General features: G+C 41.3%; 1 protein-coding gene and 1 pseudogene across 6 annotated transcripts in view; one reads left to right on the top strand and one right to left on the bottom strand.

Annotated features, from left to right (window-relative positions):
* ELP4 (elongator acetyltransferase complex subunit 4) overlaps nucleotides 1-22234 on the bottom strand; it is a 216691-nt gene that overhangs the window by 141151 nt on the left and 53306 nt on the right. For 4 of the 6 annotated variants that reach the window (XM_066638016.1, XM_066638014.1, XM_066638015.1 and 1 more), the window contains exons 4-7: nucleotides 18620-18751; nucleotides 13404-13543; nucleotides 12183-12245; nucleotides 3786-3870 (exon numbers count right to left, since the gene is read on the bottom strand). In XM_066638016.1, the coding sequence (XP_066494113.1) occupies nucleotides 3786-3870; nucleotides 12183-12245; nucleotides 13404-13543; nucleotides 18620-18751 (420 nt within the window). The remainder of the gene's footprint in view (nucleotides 1-3785; nucleotides 3871-12182; nucleotides 12246-13403; nucleotides 13544-18619; nucleotides 18752-22234) is intronic. The other 2 variants (XM_066638018.1, XM_066638019.1) reach the window with 1 other exon arrangement.
* On the top strand, nucleotides 19501-19619 carry LOC136637062 (5S ribosomal RNA; annotated as a pseudogene).

Genomic DNA, 22234 nt, shown 5'->3' with positions numbered 1-22234 from the left:
GAGGTCTGGGCGGAGAGAGGGAGAACCAGGGAGCCAGGGGCAGGCAAGCAGGTATGAAGCCAGAGCGTCTGCTGAGGCCAGCAGCCTAAGAATGGGCTGGCTGAGGGTTCACTAAGTCCCTTCTCCTTGCCACTGTTGCCTGCAGCTCCCCAACAGACCCTCCCTGCCTTGCCTTTGTCTTTCAGAGGAAGAGTGCTAGGCCACAATCCTATCCACACTTTCCTGGGAGTAAGCCCTATTGACTATAATGGGACTTACTTCTGAGTAGACATGCCTGGGCTGAGCTCTCAGGAGCCTCTCCTAGCCCCACTTTTCTGGGAGTAAGCCCCATTGACAATAATGGGACTTACTTCTGAGTAGCCATGCCTGAACTGGGCTGGGCTCTCAAGTTCCTCTCCTAGCCCCACTTTCCTGGGACTAAGCCCCATTGACTATAATGGGACTTACTTCTGAGTAGACATGCCTAGGATTGGGCTTTTGGTCACACTTTTTTCTGAAATACAGGAGCAGGCAATGGGGGGGAGAATGTGAGGCAAGTGATTCTGGACCTTTGGAAGGTGCAGACAAGTGAGGGGAGGGACAGTAGGAAAGGTGCTAACTGCAATTATGAGATGGGGAAATGTGCCTGTAGGAGGGGGTCGGGTGGGGAAGAGGAAAAGAGAGAAGTGCCAATTGCCTGCTAGTGTATTTGAGAAAAAGAGTGGAACCAAAAGCCCAAACCTAGGCATGTCTACTCAGAAGTAAGTCCCACAGCCACATTCCCCCCCAGTCTTTGGCTGCAATCCTAACCACACTTTCCTGAGAGTAAGCCCCATTGAACAAAATAGGACTTACTTCTGAGTAGACCTGTTAGGATTGTGCCCTTTGTCATGTAATGATTTAATTGTATTAATTATATAAAAATTAATTGTAATGTAGTAATTTAATGTAAGTAAAAAACTGCGAGTGTGCCTTGACAATTTTAGTGCCTTTACAGTGTACTGTGAGCTGAAAAAGGTTGAAAATGGCTGCCTTAGAGGCCAAGGCAGGGGAGAAACTCATTTCATACAGAGGGTCGAATAGCATTCATGATGCCTGCTGAGATGTCATTAAACAGTGATGTCATTAAAAGTGATGTCATTAAACAGATCATAACAAAAAAAAGCACTTTTTCTCACTTAGGAACTCATTAGCTGCAAATGATAGAAGAGAAAATACGCAAATCTTGTTCAAATTTCAAAATAAGGGAGAGTCCAATTTTCATGTGGGCTGCCCTTTCAGCTGTAACACTGCTCAGCAGCTGAGAGCCTGAGGGCTGGATAAAAAGCTTCCACGGGCCGCATCTGGCCCCTGGGCCTTATGTTTGACACCCCTGGTCTAAGGGGTTCACAACCCTACATGGACCTCTTTGGCTGCCATGCAGTTGCCCAGTGGCATTTCTGGATGCATGGCAATGACATCATACATCGTATCCAGACTTCTTGCAGGTCCAAGCTATATAGAGCTAAGCTTCTCAAGACTCTGAGCTGCATAGCTGTGCAGCTTAAAAGGGAACAGTGGCTGCAATTTAGACTATCTGAAGATGTGTCTTACAGTGCAATCCTATGCATGCCTACTGAGAAATAAGTTCCAATGTGTTCAATAGGCTTACTTTCAAGAAAATGTGTATAGGACTGCAGCTTTAATTCTCTGTTCTGTCTCACAATTTACTACAGGACTCTCCCGATTTTTAGAAAACTCTGAGATATGATAATGCAAAATTTCTTATCTGTTATTGAGGAACTGACCTAAATTGTTCCTTTGCCTGGAACGACTCCTATAGCAACAGTAGACTTGGTCAATCTCAAAGGTCATGGGGTAAGTACAAGGACAATAATGCAGAGATAATCACAACAGATGATCATTCTATTTGTAGATAGTCTTGCTGGTATACATTAAAAAAATAGCTATGTAGACCACCATCCATGTGTCACCTGGGGCTGTTTAAATGCTACTATGCTTCATCAAGATGAACACATGATTGACTGTCAGCACCAATCACCTGAAAGTGTATTTGTCTGAAATAATGTACAGGAGTACTATTAGTAGAAATCACATGCTTAGTTCTCCCTTGCTTTAAAAACAAAACAAAATATTATTTTGTATTGATGCCTTAAAAATGGCTCTAACCATTTAGTATAAAATATAGTATAGTATAAAAATAGAAACTGGGGACATATTTGGGTGCAATTTTTATCTCATAAAGATTTTCCAGGAGGAAAAACTGATTTAATTCTTTTCCAGTAGCTGATTTGTCATCTGTTCCCAGGTTTTTATAGCATTTTGGTGCTGTTGCATCCTATATTTTTGTATGATTTCCTACTTCCAAAAGGACCTGTCATCATGTGGAGGAGCAGCTCAACATACTGTAGTGGGGGAACTGTTATGACATGCCTGTTGCTATGGTAACCACAGCAGAGGGGCCTGTCAGGGACCAATTTACTTCTCCAAAAGGGCATTGCTAGTTCTAAAGAGAAAACATGCTTGCACATAAAGATCAGCACAGAATGAAAACTAAATTAACCAGGAGAGTGCTACTTGACAAACATTTATAAAAATGAATGCAAAAGTGCTGAAGAAAAATCACATTTAACGGGTCAGTTAAACAGAAACTCAGCGACCAAGATTGTTGCACTAGTATTAATATTATGGACAGAATAAATATCTCCAAGAATGAACTTTTACAGATAACTCTATGGTACCCACCAGAATAAACATTAATACATGGGTTAGATAACAATGGATAAATAATTAAAAAGTGAAATAACCTAAACATCTCCTTTTATTATTGAAATCTGTATACTCTCTCAAAAGTCTCCATTTCTTATTGTTGCACAGTCAACCAAACAACTGAATATTTCACCCCAAAAGACTACAAAGGATAATCAAATGATTGATTATTCATGCTTTGTATTAATGCTAATTAATAAGATGCCTAAGTTGCATAAAGAGTATGGCTGGGATCCAAAAGATCTCCAAAGCAACATGCAATATTTAGCAATGGTTTGCTGCTGGAAATGGAAATCTCCACCCCCAGATTACCATGCATGCGTGGAAGTACTTCACATATGCATCATTTCCCTAAATATTTTTTATAAAGCAGACTTTTAGAACCCAGTTCCAAGTCTCTATAGATTCTGTTGCACCACCAGTGATATTATCAGGTATGAAACAGAATCTTTCAACCTTCCCCTGAGCACCTATTACCTGTCACCCACCTATCTCTAGCCTAAGTAGTTTTTCCCACATACTTACCATTGCTGCTGCTGCTTTAGTAGTGGGCAATGGCAGGGGGATCTCTATCCATTCTCCACTCATAGATGTCTAGTAAACTCCAGACACAAGGAGCACTGGCAAATGTAATTTTGGGATTACATTGGATTAGTACTGCTGAGAAAAGTACATTTCTCAGTGTTCCTTGCATATGACACACAGCCACAGGAGAATGTTAGACAACACTGAGTATAGGGGGAAAGAAACCTCACTTTCATCCTCTGCTATGAGGGCAGGTAAAAAGAGATGGAGGAAACAGTGGCAGGTGGATGGGTATGAGAAGGATGGAGGGCTTAAACTGCTCTCCAGCGTGGGCTTTTAATCCAAACCAGAAAAGATCTTTGATGATTGCAATACTTGTCTCATACCGAAGGCAAGACTGTCTGGATTCATATTCCAAGCTGTGTTCAGATCCACCATTAGAGACATCTCTTCAAAAATTCCATAAAATATTATTTAGATGCTTGTAGAAGATGATTAATATTGCTTAATACCTGGGAAACAGAACCATCAAATCCTTCCTGGTGAATGACCTTCTGAATAGAATGAAGCAATCTGGTATAACCACAGGCCATGTTACTAGAGACAGGGATGAGAATATTTGATTTAATAAATGCATTCAAACACCAGGTGCACCATTTACAAATAAAAGAAAGGAAATGATAATATAATGTAGTGTTTTTGTAAACTAATACAAGAATTTAGAGGCTGGTTTTGTTTTTTTCTCTGATGGAGTGATTCAGGACAGTTCACAACAACAATGAAAACATAATAAAACTAACATAATTTAAAGCAAAGGACAACCAACAATGAAACTAGTCATAAAAATAACCATTGGCGCAGCAGCAAAACATAGAGCCAAATACAGTGATGGTGAAGCTTTTGAGCTTGGCATTTCAGAAATTTGGAAAATGCCTAACTTGACTCTGCTGGCATGTCACCTCCCCCCCCCCCACCCACAAAAGAGAAATAATTCTTTACATATTCATTTATTTTAAAAAAATACAGCCCAATCAAGTGTGGTATTATATACAAAAATGTCAAATTACAAACTCAATTCTTGTCGGGTGTTGGTGAATGCTGGTGTGTAACCCAGAACATTATGGCATGTCATCTTTGACACATGTGCCATAGGTTCAACATCACTGGCCAATACATGACAAAATAAGAATGCTTTTATGTTTTTCTTACACAGTTCTTATGCAAGACTGTTAAAGTGTGGACTGTGCAGATGTCCACTGGCAGGACAATCCTGACACAAAACAGGTACCACAATACTAAATGTTCTCTCCTGTGTTGCCACTGGCCAAGCCTCTATGACTGATGGCACACAGAGATTCATATAGGTAGAGACAATTCTTCAAGTCCTGGACCCTAGGGTTTTAAAGATGTTGGCCAGCATCTTGAATTGTGCCTGAAAACAAACTACAGTCAGTGTAGGCAGTACAACTGAGATAGGTTCCAGTTAGCAACCTGGATACCTCATTCTATACCAATTCAGTGGGTACGCAAGGAAGAACGGAATACAGCAATCCAGTCTTATGTTACCAGCAAATAGGTAACTGGTGTCAAGTTTCACTTCTCCAAGAATAGGTGCAAATAGAACACCAGGTGAAGCTGGACTAGTGGTAGTCCTGGGGGAAGATCAGGAAGGCAAGAGCTCCAGGTGCCATACCTGTGGGCCCTATGGGGGCAGCATAGCTGTGCCCACAGTATGACTGCTGCAAGCCCTCCAAAGCTGTTTTGTGGGCTGGCAAAGCCCTATGTCCCTGTGAGCTCCAAAAGCCCAGTTTTCAATGGAAAACCAGAAGTTCTGTTTAACAGTGCTCTGGAGGCCTCAGAAGGCTTTCGGAGCTCCCAGAAATGTTGCGTGAGGCTCCTTACAGCTGGATAAGTCTCCACAGAGAAGGGCGGCATGCTGGGGGGGGAGGAATGGCACGTTGGAGTTCTATGCCCCAGGGCGGCACAGGGGCCAAGTTCGCAATGGAGTTGGGCAAAACATTCCTTATCAAGAACCAAAGCTGGATCCAGGAGTACTTCCAAGATTTGGATTCTACCAGATCCTTCACGTAGAGTGCAACCACATCCAGAAACTGTCTACACACCACCACTGTGGATCAGTAGATGTCTTAAACCAACAGTACCTCTATAGTTTGGATTAAATTCAGCTTCTTTGCCCACATGAAGCCCATTACTGATAAAAAAAAACAATTCAGAATATCTGTGTCCCTGACTAAAAATGAAATACAGATAGACATGAAAATCATCAGCATGAGGTCTTCCAGGAGCTCTAGTCAATAGTGTTCGCACTAATAGCATTTAACTTAGGCCATATATTAGAAAAATGCTTGCGTTGCTAACATTCTGTAGCCAGAAAAGTTTAGAATATGCAGTTACTAAACAGTCATCAAACACTGATTTAGAGGCCAAACCTAATGAAATTTCCATGCACTAATGCAGCAGCGCCAATGCAGTTCATGCCGCATCCTGCAGGGAAAACCCTGCAGACTACAGGTCTCCTTGAGGTAAGGGAACATTTGTCTTCTTGCCTCAGGGAAAGCCCAAGTCTGCACAACAGACTTGGACATGCGCCTACTAAATAAATGATGCAAGTCTGAGTGGATCCGTATCAGTAGATCTTTCCCGGGAAGGGGGATAGGATACTGCACATATCCTAGTAGAACAATTTAGTAGAACACTTGACCATGTTCAAACAGGTTGAAACAAAACCTTCTTCCAACAACATATTAATCACCCTCCACTCTCATTCAAACAAGTCTCCTTCATCAGCTTTTATAAACCAGGATGGGCAATAATTCATAATGCATGTGGTTGATCTTGTATACCATACGAAAGCAACAGATCTCTCCTGCCATTTATCTCCAAGCACCTGCTATTCAGAGACCTAGTGCTTCTGAATCTGGAGGCAGGCATCATAACTAATAGCAATTAATGTCTTCCAGGGGGATCTTTTATATAAAATTCTGAAGAGCTGCTGACAGTTAATGTAAACAATACTGAACTAGATAGACCACAAAGCTTATGCTGAAATAAACTGATTAGTCATGAAGGTGCTACAGGACTCTGTTATTTTTGCTAGACCAAACTACTGTGGTGACCCAACTGGAAACTTATCTGACTCATTAAAAAGCAGCTTCCTCTGACTACAGTTGTCTCACCAAGAGCCATGAAACTGCCACATCACCTTACATTTGTTTTTATGGTTTCAAGTCACAGGTCGTTCTAGTCATACTTATCAAATTATCTCACATTTCCAGATTCTGTGAAAAGTGAAAAAAAAATCACCCAGTTCTTCTACCCAAGGGTCTGGGTTGTGGTGTTTTAAGACAGTGGTGTCATATGCATTGTAAAGAAAAAGAATGAAGTGGAGTTTTGTCACTTCGTACTTGCTTCAGCTTTATTCCTTTAACTGTGAAAGCAGGTCCAAGGCTGAAGATTTGCTATTTAGTTTTTATTAATATTTCTTTGCCACTTTTCAGCTAAGAAGCCTCCCAAAGTAGCTCATAAAAATTTAAAAAATGCAACATGACTAGAAGTGTCTCAAATCCAGCAAGATGAAATCCTACAAATTCCCAAGTTCCTGGCCTTTTAAACATATTTTAACATCTTTTTAACATATGGTTTTTATGGGCTTGGGGCTTTTATAAGATTGCTGCTGCTCTTTTTACTATATTAATATTTTATTGCTGTTTTTTGTGATGTTCCTAACTGTAAAGGGCTTTTAAAGTAATTTGTGTTTTTAATGGTGATTGTGTTATTGTATTTCCCCACACTGGTATAAGCACCCTTGGGTCCCTTGGGAGAGAAAGCTGGGACAGAAATAAAATAAATAAAATAAATAATAAATGATAAGATTACAGGAGTAGCATATTACATAACTAGCTCAAAATGTAATATTCTCAAATTCTGTGTTTGCATATATCATATATATATAAATCGAAATATATATATCATATAACTAAATTGCACATCATATAACTAAATTGAAATTCTTTGCCTGGCAGCTAAGAAATATGGAACAACGCATGAAGCCCAACATAGGAACTTTAACAGTAAGAATGATGATCCACTCACTACGTAGTCAACAATATGAATAGTTTACTATGAAATGCATAAAAAGCTGACCGAAAAATGATTTTGCTACTATGTGAGGAAAAACTACATAAAAAGAGATGCAAATTAGAACATCACAAGACAAAGCCATCCCATACATAATTTAATATGTATTTACTGATGCGAGCAACTTTAAACTAGTGAAAAAATGTTGACTGCAATGACTAGATATTTCTAGCTAGATTTGTTACAATTTTTTAAGACTGCAGATAGTTATGTTGCATTCAGAAGTCTGTTATTTTTGTTACAGATTTGTTACTAAACACTTTAATGTGGCTAATGTGTTTAAACAATGTGCTCTCATCCTTTTTAAAAAAAATACAGTCTAGTAACTAATAAAACAGGAGTTGGTAAGAAGGTATCCTAGTTACAGCAGAGTCTTTGACTTCCCTATTGATAGTTTCTAAACATTTAACAAAGGGCAGGTTATCAAAATGCATGACAAATAGGCCTATTATCAGGAAGTAGACTCCATTAGGAAAGACAGTTTAAGCTGTTTTAGCAAGATTTATCAGGAAATCTATGTTCTATGTACATTTAAGTCCATCTACCATTGTTAATGTACACACACCTTGAAAGCAGTCAATAATACAAGGGGATGTAATATTGTTTCTTGAATATTCCTTCTGACATAATATTAAAATATCTTGTATGTTTTATGTTTATATTAAATGTATTAAATGTATACTAAAATATCATGTATGTTTAACTAGGAAACCACCAGGAGGGAAGCTGTAAAAGAATAAAGTCATCAGATATTGAAATATAGCTTTCAGATATATCAGCATTAGCTTTCATTCAAAACTATGGCTATAATCCAAAGGACCTGTTTATGCACATTCAAGGTATTGTGCTAACTGTGATGGGATGCTCTCCAGCACTGCAGGTAATGCAGTTCCCACAGAAAATGAGGCAAGCTGCTTTTAAAACTGGCTGGCCTTGTGAGTGCCAGGTACTGCAATGGCAAAGTTTCAAAAGAACATAAGACCAGCCCCACTGGATCAGGCCATAGGCCCATCTAGTCCAGCTTCCTGTATCTCACAAATGCCCCAGGAGCACACCAGATACCCAAATAAAAACTTCATTGCTGGATGAATTAAGTCTCAGCAATTTTAATCACAAAGAAATAAAAGACCTATTTAAATAATATATTTAAATAAAAAGTTTACAATTATTATTTAGATACAGGTGGAGCCTATCTGCTGATTTTATATCCTAACATGGGTCCCCCAGACTTGGAGCTGTGCTCCAGTTGCCTGTGCAGAGCTTTTGGAAGCCCATAGAGGCTGCAGGCATCTGCCTGCAGCCTCTGAGGACTTCAGAATGACTGAAAATGCCAAAAAAGCTACTTCCAGTTTCCCATGGACTCTGCAGGCTTCAGAAAGCCCTCTGGAGGTGACCAAAGCACAGTTCTCGTCACCTTTGGAAGCTTTAAAGGGGCCCAAAATTGCTGATTTTGGTACCTGCAGTATTAGGTATCCAAGAAGGGATCTCTATTGGATACCAAGGACCCAACTCAGCCATTTTCAACCACTGTGCCGTGGATGGCCTGCAGGTGTGCTACAAGAGTTTGGGGTAGGGTCATTTGTTAGTAGGGTCACTGGGGGATGCGATCCCCTACTGTCAATGGGTGTGCCTTGTCAATTCTCAAAAAACCGATGATGTGCCTTGACAATTTTAGTGTCTAGTCAGTGTGCCGTGAAATGAAAAAGGTTGAAAACACTGCCCTAACTGTATTTTCCAATAAATATACAAGAACAGGAACAAGGAAGCTGCCTTATATTGGCAGACCTTTGGTCCATCTAGAACAGTATTGTTCACATACTGACAGAAACTCTCCAGGGTTCTAGATTGGAATTTTACTCTGCCCCACCTAGAGGCATTGGGCATTGAACCCAGAAGCTTATCCATGCAAGGCAGGTGTTCTACCACCAAGTTACGGCTGTTTGTCATATTACAATTTAGTCCAGAAAGTTTTATTTAATGGTTTCATTTTGAAAACTGCACCTTGCCCCTCTTCCTTTTACATCTTCCTTTTTAAAAACCAACAGTGATTTCTTCAAAATATGCCCCAACAGGGTCTCTCTCCCAAGGGTTATTAAGGAATTGAAGAATGAAGTTGCAGTTCTCTTGACGAAGGTATGCAACTTGTCCCTCAAAACGGCCACGGTACCAGAAGATTGGAGGATAGCAAATGTCACGCCTATTTTTAAAAAGGGAAAGAGGGGGGACCCGGGAAACTATAGGCCGGTCAGCCTAACATCCATACCGGGTAAGATGGTGGAATGCCTCATCAAAGATAGGATCTCAAAACACATAGACGAACAGGCATTGCTGAGGGAGAGTCAGCATGGCTTCTGTAAGGGTAAGTCTTGCCTCACAAACCTTATAGAATTCTTTGAAAAGGTCAACAGGCACGTGGATGCGGGAGAACCCGTGGACATTATATATCTGGACTTTCAGAAGGCGTTTGACACGGTCCCTCACCAAAGGCTACTGAAAAAACTCCACAGTCAGGGAATTAGAGGACAGGTCCTCTCGTGGATTGAGAACTGGTTGGAGGCCAGGAAGCAGAGAGTGGGTGTCAATGGGCAATTTTCACAATGGAGAGAGGTGAAAAGCGGTGTGCCCCAAGGATCTGTCCTGGGACCGGTGCTTTTCAACCTCTTCATAAATGACCTGGAGACAGGGTTGAGCAGTGAAGTGGCTAAGTTTGCAGACGACACCAAACTTTTCCGAGTGGTAAAGACCAGAAGTGATTGTGAGGAGCTCCAGAAGGATCTCTCCAGACTGGCAGAATGGGCAGCAAAATGGCAGATGCGCTTCAATGTCAGTAAGTGTAAAGTCATGCACATTGGGGCAAAAAATCAAAACTTTAGATATAGGCTGATTCGTTCGGAGCTGTCTGTGACAGATCAGGAGAGAGATCTTGGGGTGGTGGTGGACAGGTCGATGAAAGTGTCGACCCAATGTGCGGCGGCAGTGAAGAAGGCCAATTCTATGCTTGGGATCATTAGGAAGGGTATTGAGAACAAAACGGCTAGTATTATAATGCCGTTGTACAAATCGATGGTAAGGCCACACCTGGAGTATTGTGTCCAGTTCTGGTCGCCGCATCTCAAAAAAGACATAGTGGAAATGGAAAAGGTGCAAAAGAGAGCGACTAAGATGATTACGGGGCTGGGGCACCTTCCTTATGAGGAAAGGCTACGGTATTTGGGCCTCTTCAGCCTAGAAAAGAGACGCTTGAGGGGGGACATGATTGAGACATACAAAATTATGCAGGGGATGGACAGAGTGGATAGGGAGATGCTCTTTACACTCTCACATAATACCAGAACCAGGGGACATCCACTAAAATTGAGTGTTGGGCGGGTTAGGACAGACAAAAGAAAATATTTCTTTACTCAGCGCGTGGTCGGTCTGTGGAACTCCTTGCCACAGGATGTGGTGCTGGCGTCTAGCCTAGACGCCTTTAAAAGGGGATTGGATGAGTTTCTGGAGGAAAAATCCATTATGGGGTACAAGCCATGATGTGTATGCGCAACCTCCTGTTTTTAGGAATGGGTTAAGTCAGAATGCCAGATGTAGGGGAGAGCACCAGGATGAGGTCTCTTGTTATCTGGTGTGCTCCCTGGGGCATTTGGTGGGCCGCTGTGAGATACAGGAAGCTGGACTAGATGGGCCTAACTTATCCAGTGGGGCTGTTCTTATGTTCTTATGTTCTGTGTGTGCGCGTGTATACACAAAAACACACTGTTATACCCTACACGCACTGGAGTTCATGTAATATTCAGCTTGTTCTTCTAGATACCACACTCATATCATTAAGGAAAGAATGTTTGCTAATATTTTGTGAGCCCACTGAAAGGGCCAGGCCAAGGGCAATCATTACAAGAAACCAGATAAGAATATGTATTCTCCAAACTGGCATTCCTGGATTCAGGTCAGGAAGTCACAGCTAGCAGGGACATCCCAAGTTCCTGGGTCACCATATTTATCTGGTGTGCTCCCTGGGGCATTTGGTGGGCCGCTGTGAGATACAGGAAGCTGGACTAGATGGGCCTATGGCCTGATCCAGTGGGGTTGTTCTTATGTTCTTATGAATAAAAAAATGCTATGTCGCACTTATTTTCCACTTCCCTTACAACCAGTGCCTGTCTTCTGTCCCATCTTTCCCCTCTCTTATTTCATCTTGCTCAGTCCATGCAGACACTGCTGTAATACTGCCTTTCCCACTCTCTTCCTTCCAGAAAAGAAAGCAGGAAAGAGGGAGATAGGAAAGAGATGGGAAGCTGCTCAAGAAACAGGCATTGGGGAAGAGAATGTTAGGAAACAGAACAGGGATGAAACATTAGCTGGCAAGTAAACCAATGAGTAAGGAGGCAGGTTAGGTAGCAGTAAGATGATGATATCATTGGCAGCTGAATCTTATGGGCTCTATTCCCTGGCGGAACTAGCATTCTGCCAATGCTAACTGCATGCTATCTAGACTTGCTGATGCAGGTAAGGTAGTGAGGAGGGCGGGGTGGGCTGGGGGCAGAATGAGGTGGTAATGGGGGCAGGGGAGGGCAGAATTGGAGCAAGTGGATTGGGTATGGGGTGAGTTCAGCAGCTGCCAAATCCTAGCCCTCCTTCCAATCCCACAGTGTGGGTCCATGCAAACCTGTGCCAGTGAATTCACTAGTGCAGGTCCAAGTAAATCCCTCTGTGTTGTGAAGGCTTAATTATGGGCAAGGCAACCAGTATTACCTTACCTGGAGGAAACCTCCGTGATCCCCTTCCCCCCGCAGGATGGAGTGGTAGCATTTTTGACACTGCTGCATAGACAGAGGGGAGAATGGACAGGATTGGTCTCTGGGTCTCATAGATGGACCTCGTCCTAGGATTAGTGTTCAGAATGCAACAACAAGGAAGTTTTGCTTTGTTAAAAAGGAAAAGACTAGGTTGCTCAGATTGATACTTGGCCTGACAATAAAATCGGTTGTACACAATAGAGATATCTATGCAATATGGGGCGTAATCCTACCCTATGCTGAAACAGGCAAGCCAAGAGGCTTGTGCTATATCCAGTACAGGATAGGGGCACAGGATGGCCCAGCCAGAGACAAGAGGAAACTTTTCCCCTTACCTCCAGGTAAGGTGCCCTTGCACCAATGGGTCTCCTTGGACTTGCGCCACCTCCTGAGGGGCACAAGTTTGAGGAGAGCAGAGTGGCTTCATACTGCTCCGAACTCCCTGAGAACGAGGGTTGAGATCTAGCATAAGTGCTGGATCCCAGCCCTGTTTCCTGCCCACACCCAGGGTCACCCAGTGCCTGCCCTTCCCCCACCCAGGAATGCTTCCCTTCTGCCTCCTCCCCACACACCCTAGAGCCTTGCGTTGGCCCAGCCGGATGCAAGGCTTGCTGAGGAAGCCAGTGCGGAGGCTTGTGTCAGCCCGCAGGCCGACGCACCTCTGAGCGCCGGCCTGGTCCAGCTTCCTCCTGGCTTCCTCCCAAGGAGGTGCAAATGTGCATTATGGCACGTTTGCAACCCTCCTGGGCTGGCGTAAAGAACTTGCGCCGGCCCACAGGTGCCTCAGGATTGTACCCTTAGTCTCTAAAGTAGAAGTTTTTAAACTGGGCATTGCGACATCCCAGTCAGTGGGAAATGGTGGCTAGCCCCTTAAGGGAGGTGGCATTGCAACAGTGGCAAAAGAACTTCTGCTATTGCCCTCTCTGAGGGCTTCCCTGCTCCTCAGAACGACTCCCTGACATGATTGCAACCCACTTCCACTCTTTGCCTCCAGAGGGCCATAGCCATCCCAGGTATGTGAAAAACCCCTTTTTTGTAGTAGCAGTACAATTATGGAACTGCTCCCCCCCCCCCCGGCAAATACTTACAGCAGTCCCAACTTTTGTGTAAAGTTTGGGAACTGGTGCTCAAAAGTCTATCACTTTTGGGGTGAAACAAATAAAATAAAGTTTGCACACTCACCCAGATTTTATATCGGGACACAAAGTTGTTTCTTCAGGAAGGAAAAAACCATGCCATTTGATATTCTGAATTTGTTCTGGAGCCATTGTTTTTGATAAATCAAAGTAGTGTCCAAATTTTGAAATGGCTGTTTGAGTTGTCTGTAGAAATATACCAAATGAATTTGATCTCAATGAGCGTAAATTTTTCAGATTAAAAGTTCAACAACTATTAATTCAACAGTTAATGGAGGCTTGTGTGAAAATGTCCAAGGAACAATGTCCGCAGTAATGGTACTTGTTTCAAACTTACTGAAACTAACAAGAGCAAGAAGTTATTTAAAAAGTTCTGTATAATGAGAGAAGCATGTTAGTGTTTCCAATTTTATATATGCACTAGAAATAAATGCAACTCACTTTTAGTAAAAGCTACAAGATGAAATGCTAGGAAAACATTGGATAGCATCCTGTCTACCATTTCCATCACGGGGAGCTCCCTCCATGAATGGACAGTCGGTGAACACTCCTAGATGCTACCTGTTGTCAGCTATTACTCAACCTTCTTGTTCTGTCAGATGTCTTCATTACAGGTTCTCTTGTCCATTTTAAAGAAAACTGGTCATATGCATGGGTTCAAACATCAGGAACTGATCTACTGAATGTCAAGTTTTTGAAGTCATAAAAACTTGACTAATGTCAGATTTTATTCCAATTGGGGTTTTCATTTTAATTTTGAATAACTAGCAAATTTTAAGCAGAAAATGACACCTTTCATATGTTTGAAAAAGCTAAACTTCACCAAGAATATAAAATACAAAGTTTTTTTTTAAAGCATGAAAAATATTAACAAGTGCAACAATACAAACATAATTTTCAAGGATATATTTTTCCTTTATTCCACAAAATATGAGGTACTTAGCAGTAATTTACAATCTGTGTTGTTGTTTTTGGTTATACATTACATGGCATACATAATTCTTTTCTAAAAAAAGAACAAACGTTTACTAACAAATATATGCATTGTTTAATAACAAATTCAGAGTTTCAAGTTATTTAGTTTTTGGATTCTAAAAGCAATTTAAACAAGGGCTCTTCTTTGCCCTATAATCTATCCTTTATCCAGATTAATGATCAGAATGTTTTTACTGCAATCTCTGCCAGAGCTCATCTTTTTATTGTGTAAGTCCAAGCCCCCTTAATGTTTTAGAAAGGCCTTGACTAACTGAACTTTGATCTGATGTCTTCATTGAGAAAAGCTCCAGGTTGCCCATTTCAGATGCAAATCCTCACTGAGGTCCAAGAGAGTTTAGTAAAGACAGCAAAAGAGAAGAAACAAGAAGTTTCCAGGATCCTCTTTGAGAATCCTGGGGAACACTGGTGTCCCTAATCCACACAGTTGCATGGATTAAGGTAGGTGATAACCTTTCTTAATTCTAAAGAATGAGCACAGTGCCTACAAACTGGGTGGAGACTAGGATTTGGCAGCAATAAAACACCAGGCAATAAAAGCTTGGCTATGTCAGAAGCCTATGAATAGACCTCAGCGCAGCACATTCCCAGGCTTAGTGGGGAAGCTTGCAAAAAGCCCACCTGAATCAAGTAAGCATGAATAATCTGTCTTAACAGCAGCATGACCAGAGACAGAACAAGGGGGAGGTAAAATACATTTCTCTTTAGCATAAAATGATAAATTTATTAGTAGAATGTGGTTTCTAGCCTACCCTTTGCTTGGAGCTGCATGAGTTAGCCTGCACAAGGAGAAATAAACTAAATTGTCATGGAGCAGAGTGTGCCTTTATGCTGCTGTCTGCTGTTATAGTTTCTAATTGCAATACTAACGTGCTAGAAATTCTCAGATTTAGGATGAATCAAGGCAGAAAATTGATTTCATGCTGTGACAGTTTATATATTGCCCTAAGAACACAAGCAATTCATTCATTAAAAAAAGGGGGAGAGGGAGAGAGAGAGAGGTAAATGGAAACCATACATTACACCTGCTTTCTAGAAGCCAGGCAACAATATCTACTGCTTTATATTTGAGCTTCAAATGCTTAGTCCAGTGTTTTTCAAACTGGGTCAGGACTCACTAGGTGGCTCACGAACCAATTTCAGGTGGGTCCCTATCCATTTCAATATTTTATTTTTAATATATTAGACTTGATGCTACCATGGAATGTGACTGCATCTGGGGAAATGTTACAGATCTGTACTTTTAACAGGCTACTATATATATGCTTTTAACAATGATAGTAAATGGAATTTACACCTGGGTAAGTGTGGGTAGGATTGCAGCCTAGAATTGTTAAAAATTTTCCCACTTGATGATGTCACTTCTAGTCATAACATCACTTCTGGGGGGTCCTGATAGATTCTCATTCTAAAAAGTGGGTCCTGGTGCTAAGTGTTTGACAACCACTGGCTTAGTCAATATAGACAAATTAGCCAACATAACTACCAAACCTTTGAGAACTTGTAAACCAAATAGTATACTTGGGAGATTAGTGGCTCAATCTTATATCCCTTCCCTACTGGTGTAACTAGTGTTGCATTGGTGGAGGCTGCTTTACGGCTGTTGTAAATGCAACCTCCACTGATGAGCACAATGGGCCTGCTGGCAGGGAGGCAACAACATGGGGTGGCTGCAGTGCACTGACAGACACCTACTGGAGCAGGTACAACATTGAGTAGTTCAGACAACTGATTTGCACCTTACACCAAACTGCATCAGATATTTCTACAATGACCATTTTAACTCATTATTGTGTTCACATTTTAACACATTATTGGACAAAGTTCGGAACCTTGAACATACTTTAAAATATTAGCATGTTCAACTCCCACAACAATATATGGATTTAGTAATTCAAGCACATATCATTCCACATTTTTGTAAAAGTTTACAAAAAAGTATATTTTATGATGGTTCAGCATGATATATCAAGCTTCATATTATTAAACTGATGAAGTTATATTACCATCCTGGAGGGTGTTTGATTTGGCATGTCACCATATATAAGTCTTCTCTCTGACACAAATACATAGCCATGTCTGTGCAATTACACAGAAAACCAAACATGCCAAGTCTTATAAAATCATTTTGTCATATTCCAATTATATTCTTCAGAATAAGGCTGAACTTATGAGGCGGCTGACTATGCTTAAATCAGAATATATAAAATACTGAAGCTAAAGAGAGAAAATAACAAGTTTCTTGGACTGTGTACACCAAAATATAGCAATTTATTTTAGAGATTTGACCACTCCATTATTTTAGGCAAGAAAATAGCTAGCCTAAAGAGAAATATAATTCACAAAACGCTAACAGCCATAAACTCTGTAGAACTGACCACTGGGCTTGTTCCTTACACACTGCCTTCATAGCTATTAGTTTATAGTGACAGTGAAGCTGATATAATCTCAAGTGCTTACTTTACTTATTACACACATGGATAAGCAAGTCAACTGCTTGATTCAATTCCATGCCTTTACTGGAGAGATTCACTAAGTACTATTCATTCAACCTATATAAAAACATCTACAATCAGATAAATTTATAAAACTGTTTGGCGTACTTACATTTGAAAACTTGCTCAGTAAGTTTTATAGCACTGATTCTGTAGTCTCAATATTTTAAATATTTACCATTCCTATTACAGATGACAGTGCAACTCACTGAAGGTGAAACTACATGTTATCTCAGCAAACGCATATTCCCAAACCAGTATTTGCTGATATAACATGAATGTATGAGTGGGGGAGAATTTGCAGCAAAGAATCAAGTGCTTAATGGTTTCTACAACTGACAGTTCTCTCCAAGACATTTTCCTACAGTGGGACATATCCAGACTTGAAGCCTTGATGGGGGAAACTAAACACAGATTGAGGGAACACCAAATGACATGGGAAGAATAAAGCACTCCTGCACCCATGTTAGCATTGCAAGGCAAACAACGTTGGGTCATTCCGCACTTATTGGAATTCATGGTAGACCAGTGGTTTCCAAACTTTTTAGCTCTGGGACCCACTTTTTAAAATGACACCCTATTGGGACTAGTGGCATAGCTAAGGGGGTGCAGAGGGCAGCAGTCGCACTGGGCAACAAGCTTTAGTGGGGCAACAAGCTGAGCTTGACACTAGTGACAAAAATTGAGAAAATATTGGTATGTATGAATGATACCATCGTGTTATATATCATTGGAAAGGTAATTTAATGCAGAATGCAATGAAACAAACCACATTAGAATATCTGTATTCTATCAAAAGTTATAGCCAATTAACCAGAAAACGAATACACAACTGCCTTAAGAAACAAAAAGTGGATTTTCTTAACTCAAAACTGACCTATGACACTGGTAGTTCTGAGAGCCAATGACATGTTATTATGATACAGCATGGAACCAATAAGGTGTCACTATGAGTCAACTCTCATTTCCATGTATCATAATACAGCTACTCCTGCTAACTTTACAGAAGAGAATTACCATCCCCCTTCACCCCATCATAGTGTCTCTAACCAAGAAGGGGCATACTTTTTATTTATTTAATTAATTAAATTTGATTTTGTCGTAGGAGGGGGGCTACAAAATTTTCTTTGATCCCAGGTAGTAGATAGATGCCTTAGCTATGCCATTGGCTGGGGGAGGTAGCAGATTAAGTGGGTGGTGAGCTGCTGGGGGGAGGAGGCAGGCCTCCCCCAATTTGCACTTTTAAAAAAGCCCAGGCATGATGTCACTTCCGGTTGTGACATCACTTCCAGGGCATCATTTTGAGATCCACACCTGGCTTCACGTTCATTAGCTACGCCACTGATTGGGACCCCTCTGGCTTTATGAGATTAAATAAAAGAGCTCTGTTTTAGAACAAAATAATATTGTTGATTAACCAGTAATAATAACAAGAAAAAAAAAAAGATGCTCAGACATATATCTGTATTTACACATGCTTGCAAGCTGCAGGAGCTGAGCTCTTTGCAGGGCAATTAACAGCTATCTGATTTTTTAATAGCCTCAGGGTTTGAGGCAATTAGTTATCTGATCTTTTCATTGGAGGCTCTGCTCAGCTGCTATAGGACTCACCAAAAATCAGGTCACAACCCACTAGTGGGTCCTGACCCATAGTTTGGGAACCAGTGTGCCGAATGGTGCAGAGTTTGTCATTTCAAGAAGTAATTTTGGTCAACAAGTATTTTAATTCACATACAGACCTTCTGGGGGAAAACTACTACAAAATAGACTTTACCTCCAATGTTGGTATGTTCTGGTAACGCCAAGCTATTTTCATAGACGCCTGAGAATTGTGCTTGCATTTCACAGCTGTTGCTGCTTCTTCCCTCTCATTGACAGATGTATTCAACAAAGGTGCTGGAAATTCCTAAACACAGAGAATAAAAAAATAAGAGTTTTGATATGAATTGCTTTAAAATGTCCCATAAGAATGATTACTAGTACATAACAAGATAAATAACGACATTTGTACATAGCTGATATTTTCTTGACTACTCAAAAGAAAAAAGTCACACTCTCCACATGTGAGTGTGTGGAGAAAGCACCTGAAGTACTGAACACCATAAATTACATTAGATAAGAGAATGCAATATAAGTTTCCTCATAAGACCAATCATAAAAATTTGTAAATTAAATAAATGCATTTTCTTGGATTTTTCCTCTGATACAAAGCATCACTTTAATAGACGCACATGGCAAGATGATTAAATTCTGATTTAAAATTCTGTCAGTGACCACCGTGCCATCAACTAGCATTCCTCCAATGCAAACCAGATCAAACTGTGTTGACTTTCCATTCAATCTGATAACAAACTATATGTCATAAAGTTCCTGTACTTTGACAGACAGGCATACACAAATCAAAACTTAAGAAATAAAGAATTAAAACTGGATCCAAAGAACTGTCTTCCATTTGCAGAACAGGACTTTCCCTCCTTCTCCATGCTTCAGCCCCCATCACTCCCTGAAAAGTTGATTCCTCAGAAATGATGGTACATATCAGAGGTTCCCAAACCTCAGCCTGGGGACCATTTGCCACCTTTGGGTACCCCCAATTCAGCCTGCAGGGAGCCCTCAGTCTCCACTGAGCATTTGGCCCTCCGGAGGATTGCTGGAGCCCAAGCAACTGTTTCCTTGCACATGCCCGATCTCGTCTGATCTCGGAAGCTAAGCAGGGTCAGGCCTGGTTAGTACTTGGGTGGGAGACCGCCTGGGAATACCGGGTGCTATAGGCTTATACCATAGTCTTTCGAGACTGAAGGTTGCCAACCAAACTGGACTGGTGCAACTACTCTCAGTATGCGGGGTGACTGATCTCTCGCATGAGCTGCAGGCTAAGGGCTCCCTCCAGTGCTTGCTGTTTTACATCTGTGAAGCAGCAGCGGCAGCAAAGAAAAGGCCGGCCTTGCGCTATTGCGAGATAGCTCACAATGGCTTCAATCATTCATATAAGTTCCATCTCTAATATATTTATTTATGTAAATTTATTCAAATTTTAAATATAAATTAATTCTCTTTTCCCTGGCCCCCGACACAGTGTCAGAGAGATGATGTAGCCCTCCTGCCAAAAAGTTTGGACACCCCTGGTATATATGATGTGGATGACCTGTGATCAGATTACACAGGATTGATTCATCAGCCTCTGTTTATTACTTGCATATTGACTAGAGCAGTGGTTCCCAACCTTTACACAAAGGTTGGCACCACTGTAAGTGTTTGTGGGGAAGATGCAATGGTGGCGACAGCACTTCTGTCATTGTGCCACTACAGGGAAAAAGGTTTTGTTTTTTTTAACATACCTGGGGGTCACTAAGGCCCTCTGGAGGGTGTGGGGAGCCCATGGTCCCCTCTGAGGGCCTCCATGCATCTCAGAATTACTCCCTGCAGCAATCATGACCCACTTCTGGTTTTCATTGCAAAATGGATTCCCCAGACCTCAGAATGCCTCTTAGGGCATAAAAACATCAGTTCTGGTTTCCTCCGAGAAACTGAACGTTGCTTTTTTTGCCTGGAATGGGCATTCTAAGGGCCAGGGAGGTGCTGCACTAGGGAAGCCTTCAGAACAACCTCCAGATGCAACTGGAGTACAGCTCTGGTCATGTTCAGATTTTTTGGGGGGCCCTAATCTGTGGGTTTCATTATCTGCAGATTTTGGCATTCGAGGGGATTCTGGGGACCAAACCCCAGCGGACAGGGCCTCCAAGAGGAATCTTATCAGTGGGTACAAAGTTTCTTTGGGGCCCCTTCCCAAAGAGGGAGGAGGTGAAACAGCCTGGGGGGGCAATGGGGGTGGGCATCACTTCTGCAGCAGCTGTAGCCTCACATCTGTATCCCTGAGCTCCATCCACTCCATCATGGCAAGGAGACCCACAAGCCAAAGAGCTCCTGGAGCAGGACAGCTTCCTCCCACATGTGACATGTTAAGGAACATATGCATTCCTAGGCTTGGTGCATGTGGCTTCTGGCAGTAATTGCAGCCATGTGCCATGTGCATCCCATGCAGGCAATGAGTATGGGTGAGATTGGAAAATGTAAGATCCCAGGAAATTTCTGGGCCCCCTCCTTTGATTCCTGGGTCCCTTTTCTGACCTTGGGCCCAGGTACAAATTACCCCCTTTACCTCCCCCCAGGCCCTGCCAGCAGATACCGAGGGCTGACTGTTTAGCACAAAATGGTTGGGGAGGGGTAGCAAACAAATTGACCACCTGCACATACTTTTAAGCCCATTACTAATATTGCAATGTAAACTTTGACAAGTTGGAATTTTATTTTTTTGCGCTGCATTTCACCTATTGAGAGCTAACTGTTAAATCTACTGAAAAACTTGCAGAGGCTTTGCAGCTGACCAAATCTTGTGCTAACAGGCATACTGTCTATTATAAATGTGAGATAATTTCTTGTATGTTGCTTGAATGCCGAGTGACTGCTTAATGGATCTGGCAACCCATTTTTATGGCAGGAGTTGCCAGTATGCAATTAGCATGTTAGGATGTACCTTTACAAGATGTCCAAAAGCAATTTTGATGCAATGACCCAGAAAAAGAGTAGAACTATGACTCAGACAACCAAGCATAGCCTAAATGAGAGCTAGTATAGTGCAATGGTTGAGCTGCAAATCCAGAAGTTCCTACTTTAGTTTCAGCCTCTTCCACCTTTAGATGGATTTAGGGAGCAATCCTATGCACACTTATCTGCAAAGTCCCATTGAAATTAATGGATTTATTTCTGAATAAATATGCATTCGATTGAGGTGTTAGACAAGCCTTTCAGTCTCAACCCACCACAGATAATATGGGAATAACAATACTGACCTACTTTAAATAGTTACTCAAGAGATTACAATGTGATGTTTGTGATGTGCCTTGAATATTCTGAAGTGCTATATTATATTATTAGTTATATATATATTATATTAGTGCTTATATTATGTGTGTGTGTGTGTGTGTGTGTGTGTGTGTGTGTGTAAAAGTATTATATTACATGCTGTTTACTTCCTGACTGGTTAGTGTTATTTTTATGCTAGACACAGTGCAAAAGATTTTTCATCTTAAGAAGTTATGTACGACTCTAACAGAAACAGAGCAGAATATTGCGTAGTCCAATAACATTCAGACACTTATATTGTGCCCTATTTGGCTGAGATTCACCAGAATAATTATTTTCACTTAGCTACATCCTTTTTGAATTTTGCTTAATTTCACTTGATTTGTTTTGTTGCCTTGTTTCACTGATTTGATTAATTCTGTACCTGATTTGGGAGGTTCTTCCACTTCAGTTTTGATTATGGTGGTTTTTGAATTGATAGAATGGGAAAATTTCAATGTATTATCACTTTTTTAGTTTTAGTAAT

The sequence above is a fragment of the Tiliqua scincoides genome, chromosome 1 (genome assembly GCF_035046505.1).
Source record: "Tiliqua scincoides isolate rTilSci1 chromosome 1, rTilSci1.hap2, whole genome shotgun sequence".
In the NCBI taxonomy this organism is placed as follows: domain Eukaryota; kingdom Metazoa; phylum Chordata; class Lepidosauria; order Squamata; family Scincidae; genus Tiliqua; species Tiliqua scincoides.
The sequence above is the reverse complement of the archived record's forward strand: the minus strand, read 5'-3'. Positions and strand labels throughout refer to the sequence as shown.